Source organism: Mesoplodon mirus (assembly GCF_964341445.2).
Source record: "Mesoplodon mirus genome assembly, chromosome: 6".
Classification (NCBI taxonomy): domain Eukaryota; kingdom Metazoa; phylum Chordata; class Mammalia; order Artiodactyla; family Ziphiidae; genus Mesoplodon; species Mesoplodon mirus.
The window spans coordinates 147318071-147327108 of NC_138982.1; the positions used below are offsets into that span (position 1 = coordinate 147318071).

At 50.4% G+C, this 9038-nt stretch overlaps 1 protein-coding gene across 2 annotated transcripts; it reads right to left on the reverse strand.

Annotated features, from left to right (window-relative positions):
* Positions 1-1788: 1788 nt before the first annotated feature.
* Positions 1789-8502, reverse strand: S100B (S100 calcium binding protein B). Of its 2 annotated transcripts, none has more exons than XM_082625771.1 (3): positions 8458-8502; positions 5422-5560; positions 1789-3160 (listed from the first exon to the last, which is right to left on the reverse strand). In XM_082625771.1, the coding sequence occupies exons 2-3, from the start codon at positions 5557-5559 to the stop codon at positions 3020-3022; spliced, it is 279 nt and encodes a 92-aa protein (XP_082481897.1). In that variant the 5' UTR covers position 5560; positions 8458-8502; the 3' UTR covers positions 1789-3019. The 2 variants fall into 2 exon arrangements, with proteins under 2 accessions (XP_082481897.1, XP_082481898.1); XM_082625772.1 differs by having other exon boundaries at positions 8430-8485.
* Between the last annotated feature and the right edge of the window lie 536 nt (positions 8503-9038).

Sequence of the window (9038 nt, forward strand, 5' to 3'; positions counted from 1 at the left end):
CCATGGGGAAGGCAACCTGGGGCAGAGTTCCCCTTGTCCTGTCTCTGAGGCCCTGAGTGAATTGTCTTTGCTCCTGGCTAAAGTCGTGAACTGATTTTCCCTGGTGATGCCTGAGACAGGTCATCCCCGCAACCACATGCCCCAGGCACCCTCCTACCCACCTGGGGATGCCACCTGCCAGGGGCCGTGTGGGACCATCACCACCCATTCATGGAACTGGACAGTGCCTCTAGTTGAGGACAGGTCAGAAGGAGGATGAGGGACGTTTTACAAACTGGAGCTCATGGTAGTAGGTGAGAGGAAGCCCCCAGGAGCCCCAAAGATGGCCATGCAGATATGCTGAGGAGCAGCTTCCCTCCTTGTGGTAAAGGAGCATCCCCTGGATGTGGGGTCAGGGGACACACTCAGCGGCTGCCCTAGGCAGGCTCCCTGGGGGCTGGGGCACTGGGGTTCTTTCCTGTGTGCTTTGGAAGCACAGTGGACATCTGGGAACTGTTGCTTTGGGATTCTTGGGTCAACGGGGGCAAGGGAAGTACCAGCAGAGACTTATTCAACTTGTGGCTAAAGCAGTGATGAGGAGAGGCACAGAGACGTGGTGTGAAAGCTGGAGAGGCGCATCCGCCACTGGAGAGGCGCGCCCGCCGCTGGAGAGGCCTGTCCGCCGCTGGAGAGGCCCGTCCACCGCTGGAGAGGCCCTTCCACCGCAGCGCCACAGCCCCAAGCCAGCTCCCCTCCCCATCCCCGGCTGACCTTCCGTGCACAGGCTATGCTGGCCCCTGGGCTGAGCCAGACAGGCGTGGTCCACCCTCCAGGCTCCCCACCCTGGCGTGTCCGTGTGTCAACAAAAATTCAACTAGCAATCAAGAAGAAAAATGGAGCTTCCCTGGTGGCGCAGTGGTTGAGAATCTACCTGCCAGTGCAGGGGACACGGGTTCGAGCCCTGGTCTGGGAAGATCCCACATGCCACGGAGCAACTAGGCCTGTGAGCCACAACTACTGAGCCTGCGCGCCTGGAGCCTGTGCTCCGCAATAAGAGAGGCCGCGACAGTGAGAGGCCCGTGCACTGCGATGAAGAGTGGCCCCCGCTCGCCGCAACTAGAGAAAGCCCTCACACAGAAACGAAGACCCAACACAGCAATAAACAAACAAACAAATAAATAATAAATAAAATTTTAAAAATTTAAAAAAAAAAGAAGAAAAATGGAATTTTATTCAAGCCAGACTGAGGATTATAACCTGGAAGACAGAAACTGTGAGAACTGTTCCACCTGTTAAAAGTTGAAGGCACAGTCATACATTTTCAAGACAAAGGACTGTACATCAAAATGACATACTGATAATTTGCATAAAGTTCACCAAGCATACATGGTCCAGGTAAGCACATACAAAGTGAGAAGCAAGTCACCACGACCCCCTGCAGAGCTGGTGCCCACTCGGGGCCACTTCTGGTCTCTGACGTTCCTGCCAGGACCAGTGTATTTCCCCTCCGTGGCGACTGGTCCAGAGAGGGCCACATGATGCCCACCAGGCTGGAAGTTCCTAGCAGGAGGTGGTGAGCAACTGAGGAGAGAGAATTTCATCCCTCCGAACAGGCACTGCCCCTCCAGCTCCATCCCGCTACACCCTGGCCCTTTATGTCCCTCCCATGGCCCCGCCCCTTTATCGCCCTCCCATGGCCCCACCCCTCCACGCCCTGCTCCTTTATGTCCTTCCCCATGGCCCCGCCCCTCCACAGACCCACCCCTTTATGTCCCTCCCCTGGACCCGCCCCTCCTCACCCAAGCTTCCTGACCCCGGCCTGGGCGGTGCAGCATCTGCAGCCCTGATGACGTCAGGGTGCGTGGACTTTACTCCTTTTCCCAGTTTTGCAGGAATTTAGCTTTTATTTCATGTTTTACAGCTACAGAGACTTGTTACAATGTTTTTTATTTAATGCAAATACAAGCGACCAATTAGTTTATGATTTCCAAGTCTGTGTCCTTAAAAAAAAACAAAACAGAAAAACGGTGGATAAGCTTAATTTGAATTTTCCTGGAAGTAATTCTTAATATTTGTAACTTGATTTATTTGAATTGGTGGATACAAAAGCATAAAGGTCCTAAAGTTCCCTGGCTTCACCAACAGCCACAAGCAGACCCTGTCTGCGCACAGACAGGTCGGGAATGACCTTCACCAACAGACCAAACACATCCGTCATAACCCTCATTCTATAGGCAGGACAGGAGGCATGGGTGCTTGGGTACAGCTGTCTCCAGAGGCAGAGCTGAGGCCCGCCCCGAGCCCCCTGCCCCCGCTGCCCCACGCCCCATAGATCCAGCAAAGCGTGATCCTGTCAGGAGAACCCCACTGAATGTAGAAGCTTGATTCTCAGTTCTGATTACAGTTACAATGTCAGTACTTGTTGGCTTATGAAAGAGATTTTCCATTTCGAACTGTTAGCATTAACTACTCACCCAGTCATCACAGCTCACCTGTAGGAAAGGGCTCTAAACGTGACCATGCTCTTTGGTAGGTGGGACAGACTGTCAGGCCACCCAACCACATTCGGCTTCATTTGCCCCAGTGATGAGCAGATGTAATGAAGGGCAGCCTTTTCAAAGGCTGGTGGACAAAGCTTTGTGTTTTTAAATGTAGTGGAAGCTCACGGAAACCACAGTGCTCCAGCCATTTCTGGTAATCAGTTTGTTTTTTCTGGGTTAGGGGGTCTACACAGCCAGGATAGCCAGTACAGCACATGCTTTGTGACTGAGGATTGACTTTCCTAAGTGATGATTACCGAGAGTCCCTGGGGCCAGTCAGCTAACGCGGATGCCTAATAGCGCTGAAATAATGCTGGGGGCCACTAAAAACAGCCCTTTGGAAAGAGGTTTCAATTTTTCATTCGCGAAGCAAATCAAGCTGCCTAATTAGCTACGACACAGCTGGAAAGCTCAGCCCCTACTACCCTGCAAGCCCTGCCTTGGCTTCCCTGCCCGACCTCCACCTCTGCTACAGGAACAGCCCGGCTGCTTTCTCTAGTTCATTCGTGTTCAAAGAACTCATGGCAGGCAGTGGTAACCATGGCAACAAAAGCCATAAATTCCTGGAAGTCGCATTCACCATCTCCATCGTTGTCCAGTGTTTCCATGACTTTGTCCACAACCTCCTGCTCTTTGATTTCCTAAGAGAAATAAGAGCAGTTGTCCAGCTTGTTTCTAAATGAAATTTAAGGATATCAAAATATGATCAGAAGTTGGCTGGCTTTAATAATTTGTATCAGAAACAACCTAAGACATGAAATGCAAAATGCCAGAAAAGACTTGTCCTGTGACCAGGAGGCTGTTGGCTGGCAGAAGTCTCTGGGGGTCTGAGCCTTCTCTTCCACCTTCCTTTAGGTCCAGTGGGGCCTGGCCTACTTAAAAACTGAATGGAACAGCCAAGATCTGAAAAACTGCAGGTTGTTTGTGTTAAAATACCCAGAAAAGAATAGTACGATCTAGATCAGCCTGAGCATATTATATGCAAATGTCTGAACTTTTGGCCCCTGTAAGTTTTTCATTGCTTCTGTGTGTAGAAGGCCCTATAGTGAGGGCTTCCAGTGGATTTTCACGTTTTGAAAGCGGTTTTTGGCTGAAATAACTCTTGGGAACATGCCCTAAGTTTATTAACTTCTTGTGTCTTTTTGCCACTTGCGTTGCCTTCCAGGTGTCCTGGGACTTTTCCTGACATTCTGCCCAACGTGCAGCCAAGTGAGTGGTGAAGGAGTCTCAGAGGAACGGACACAGTGAAGGGAAGATGTACACTGAGCGGATGGCTCTGAATAACCAGTCCTCAGGGCAGGAGAGCTGGGCCTGAAGAAGTTGAGTGTAATGTACAGTGGCTGCCTTGGATATAAAACATGTAAAAGGTTGAGATTCCTGTGGGCATTGGGGTGGGACCCATACACAACTGCTAAAAGATTGATTTCAATTACATGATAGATTTGCCTCCAAACACAAACTACCTCATAAAACCAGGCCAGCAATGTTCATGACACCTTGATACACTTACTGTGAATTACTTATCTTTTACAAATTGTGGTTCCCACAATGCTAAGCTTTTTCTATGTTTTAAATCGATAATTAATGACAGTAGCTGCACCTGTTGAGCCGCACTTGACAAGCGCTGTCTCATTTTGTCCTTTCAACGATTCGTTTTACGGAAGAATCGGGGACCTCTTCTGATTGTGAGGTTTTGAGGCAGAATCGGGGGGACCAGGTAAGTGAAAGCGTGCGTGGGGCAGCTGCCACTCGGTGAACTTGGACGCCTGAGGGAAACCAGCTCCAGAATCAGACTAGGGGGTCCCATCCCAAGCCTGCAGGCCGCTTCCTCTGCCAATGGGGTGTTTGGGCGGGGCAGGGACAGTGGGGCGGGAGGAGCCCTGCAGACGTGGGACATGGAGCCTGGGGCTTGTCCTACACGGTGTCCCAGCCTGCCCAGGAGGACAGCTGTCCACCACTGTGTGGCAGGGCCCTGGCCTGGGGCTCTCGTATCTTCCCCGGAATTAGCTCTTGGTCAGACATTAGTGCACTGGTTCACGGTCTGGCCATTTCCTCTGTGTGTGACTGGTCACTTCAGTGACCTTGGTTCTGGGCACCAAGGGAAGGTCAGGTACCAGGTGGACTGCAGTTCAATGCCTCGAGGACATGGGGCTCATGCCACAGAGATAATGCGTGTGGCTGATCCGAGGGCAGTGGAGGCAGCGGGTGGGGAAGCCTGGACACACGTCCAACAGAGCAGGAGCTGCCAGGGCAGGACGGGGCTCACTGGGCGCCCTCACGCAGCTTCTCAAGTTCCCCTCCAAGGCCCCTTGCCCCACAGAGCCCCCTGCAAGGCCCCGGGGCCTCTCTTGTGAGCAGCTTGTGGCCACTCAGTGATGCGCCAGGTCGTGGGGCCTGTGTCTCTCCCAGCATCGACCGAGCTGAGAGCTCAGTAACGTCTGCTGAGTGAACGGCATCTTATCACCATGTAACCATGTAGGAAAAGCCGAAACAGTCCTTTTCCCAAGAACAAAAGCTTATTTTTAACAGCCTTCTTAGATGTTCACTGTGACCCATGATAAGTCATGAGTATATTTTCCATCCCATGTTGTCACCTTTATTGCTGTACATCCTTAGATTTTTCAGAGAAAAGGCAGTATTATTTGGAACCTGTACTTTTGCCTTTGAGACGGCAGTCCTTCCTTGATGCTCCTACTGCCACAAGTGAATACGGTGGGGCCTACCTCAGCCAGCCTGTGTACTGAGGGCTCATCTGTGCAAACACCTTTTCAGAAACAACCTAGGAGTCCTGACACTGACCCGGAACCACCTTCAGGGCGGCTCAGAAGAGAAAGTGGACAGGTGGTTTTACAAGCAGACAGGAGAGCAGATTAACTTGTCAGTTTTAAAAAGCAAGACTCACCTCTAGAAAGTGGGAAAGCTCATTGTTGATGAGCTCCTTGAGTTCGGACTTCTTCAGCTTGTGCTTGTCACCTTCCCTTCCAGAATATTGATGGAAGACGTCAATGAGGGCCACCATGGCCTTCTCCAGCTCAGACATCCTGGGGGCCACAAAGAAAGACGCCTTCGAGCACAGAACATTTAAGGTGTTACCCACTCAGACCTCAGCCGCCAGGGGGCACGACGGCCTCGGCTCACCTCGCCTTTGGGGCTCAGAGTGGTGCATCTCTCCGGTCCCCCCTTGGGGCCACTCTTCCCCACCCCCGCTCTCTTTACTCTGTTGCCACGCCCTCTGGCTTCTGGTTGGTTTGGCCAGTGGGAACCTTCAGCCCAAATACAGAGGCAGAGCGGTGACGGGGCTTCGGCCTGACTCCTTCCGCCCCCAGCCCCCGGAGGCCCCCGCTGCCCTGGCTCCGAGACGAGAGGGCAGAGCAGGGGAGCAACGCTGTTGGAAGGAACTGCGGTGACTAGGAACCAGATGAGGAGATGAGAGTCGACAGGATCCGTATGTTCTGTCAATGAACAATTAGAAAGCACCGTGGAAAAGTCGTCTTCTTTTACAGCAGCACACATGTATTACGAAGAAGAAGTTTAGCAGGAAACGTGCAGGGCCTTCCAAAAGATACTAAGGGCATAAAATGTAGGAACTTACTTTCCTTCAAATGGATATATAAACTTAACTCATTTTTTAAAACTCATTTTTAACAAAAATGTCTACGGCATTTTTTTGTTTTTTGGATGGGTGAGGAACATGACCAAAAAAGAGCTGTAAAATTCAACTGGAAAAATAAATATGATAGAATTGCCACAAATTTTTTTGAAAATGAAGATCAAGGAAAGGTACCTTGACTACCAGAAACAAACATGTATTATACGGTCGTCTGATGAAGTGTTGTAGGGAGAAAAGTTGCCACCCCAAATGTCTCTTTAGCATGCAGATTATTTTGGGCTGAAAATGATCAAGGCCCTGAAGTTTCAGGAAGAAACACTGACCTTCCCCCTTAGCTGCCTAAATCAGAACGTAGATGGAGGGCCTGTTACAGGAATGGAGCACTCACTAGAGATGTCAGCAAAGAACATGGGCCAAGGGTGGGTAGGGGAACTCTTAGAGATCTGAGTCCGCTCTGTGTCCCATCGCCTCTTCATGGAGCAGCAAACACTGCTTTACCAAACATTTGCTTTTCCATCTCCATCTGAATTGCTTTCCTCCCCTTTGAAGTCCCAGACCACCCCCACCCCCCAACAGCCTCCTTTGTCTTTAGCTGATCATGGTATTTAAGGTGATGGTCTGGGGCATTTTTGTGAGTGACTCAGTCTTCCTGGGTCTCTCCCATGTATGCATGTTATTAAACTATGGTTTGAGTTTCTTCTGTTAACCTGTCTCACGTCTATTTAATTCTTAGACCAGCCAGAAGAACCCAGAAGGGTGGAGGGAAATGTCTTCCTCCCTGACACCAGCCCCGAAGCCAGAACAAATGGGCCGGAGGCTGGGCCATCGCCAGGCACTTGGTATTCATGGAGGCGTCGCCATCCACTTCTCAGCACTTATCGAAACAGGAGGCTTCCATCTCCCATCCCAGCGCATACCTTATACCGTGGCCTGCAACCTAAGGAAACAGCTGTTCAACCCTGGGAATCAGGCAGTTTACAAAGGACTGCTTGTCAATTGTTTCACAAAACTGAGACACTCGGCGAGAGAAATTTGCCAGCTTTTGGCCTTGAGTTCTAATCCTTAAAGAATCTTTGCAATGTCATAGTTACAAATAAATAAAAGAATTAGGTCTAATTTTTGCAAAACCATTCCTGGGTTGAATATCATTTGCATCTTAAAAATAAATTGGAATATAACATTTAAATTCTTATTTTTATTTCTGATTTTCAAATGAAAAAGGATTGAGGATTTTTGCCTTGGCCTGATCTTAGCTAAATGCACCCTATTAATAATCAGTATACTTTGTTTTGCTCTGAGTCCCTAAAAATCAGATATATCCCACATAGATAGAATAATGCAGATGGATTAAAATCTTTAACATTTCATACTTTCTTATCCTTTGCATTCGTTTTCGATTATTAATTTTTTTAAAACAAAAAACCCAAGAAACTTTTGCATGATCCTTATGCTTCTCAAGCTTCATGATGATTTGGGGAAGCGGAGGCTAAATTACTTTTTGTGTGAAGTATGACTAGCGGGATTTCTTTTAAAGGAAAGGCGTAAAATATATATCCCACATGTGAAAACTCCATAAAATGTGATTTGCTTCATAACCACACTACAAATTAACTTTTTAAAGTTTTTCCTGTTAAATTCTTCCCAATTGATGGTTAAAGGTTGTCTTTTAAGAGAAATGGAAATCAAATATCCATGTTTCCCTTTCACTTCATTCCATGAATGTTCTACATTAACCTTTCATTTCGAAAACAAGAGAACTTTTGGGGGTTAACTCCTCAGAAGGACACATCACACAAGATGTGAGAGTCCCTCTGGGCAAATGGCCCGATCTCCCCAAGAAACTGTAAGACTGAGGAAGGTTAAACCCGCCATAAGCCGCAATTTCTTGGGCTCGATGTGTAATTTACTTGCAAAGACCTCCTCACTTGCCATGTATTGTGGTTTCTGCACGGCGTCCAGGGGGCCCTGACATTTGCGCGGAGCAAGGGGAAGACGCTCGCTCGGAGCATCAGGCCGCCTGTACTTCTCCGCGGAGGGACGCAAACCCCTGGTCTTCAAGGAGTTAAGGAAGAGGCCTGTTTGCAGCAATCACCTGAGCCACCAGACGTGACGTTTCCCCGACTTGTGGCGACAGAAACAGGCAGAATGGACCTCTAGCTGCCCCCAGTTGAGGGAGCCGTGTCCACAAAGCAGTAGTAAGATTCACACTTTTGAAACCCTGCCAATTATCCTAAAGGGGCTGGTTTTTAAACTACCACCCAGTTCCCAAGCCCACCCTCCGGGCCCTGCCCCCAAAAGACCAGAGCAGGTTCCCCTGAGTGTCCTCACGTCAGCGGTTCTTGGTTGTCGCTCCTGGAATCTCCCGGCTGCCGCGTCCTGAGTCGCAGGAGTGGGGCGGAGGCAGCCACTTATTCATTCCCGGGCGGGGGCGGGGCCGGCACGGTCCCTCTGCGGGCCAGGCAGCCAATGGGGGCCGAGGGCGGGACGGGGGCAGGGGTGGTGCGTCAGCTGGCTCCGCAGCCGGTGGCGGCGGGGTGCGGAGGGCGGAGGGCGGGGGTGCTGGGGCTGCCGGGCTGCACACAGGGCCGCATTGACGGCGCCACCGGGGACTCGTTGGGGAGCCAAGCCTGCACTCGGGCCAAGGAAGAAAAAGGCCCGTGGGGCAGAAAGCGGGGAGTCAGCTTTTTGTGCTGTTTTTAAATTTATGCATGAATATTGATGTCCTTCTAAAGGCAAGGATGGGGGTGGGGAGAGGAGACGAACTATTGATTGAAACCGACAAAGCAAATGTGCAGCCAAGCGCAGGCTGAATGCGGGGTATTCAGGGCCCGCGAGCGGGTTTCCAGTGGGGAGACCCCTGAGCTTCGCCCCTGCTCTGGCCCCACTAACCCTCAGGCGGGACACCTGTG

Excerpts from the sequence above, each read along its gene's own strand:
- S100B (XM_082625771.1), bottom strand. The coding sequence starts at position 5,559 with ATGTCTGAGCTGGAGAAGGCCATGGTGGCCCTCATTGACGTCTTCCAT. Across the intron at positions 3,161-5,421 it reads AGCTTTCCCACTTTCTAGAG|GAAATCAAAGAGCAGGAGGT; the intron begins GTGAGTCTTGCT and ends TATTTCTCTTAG.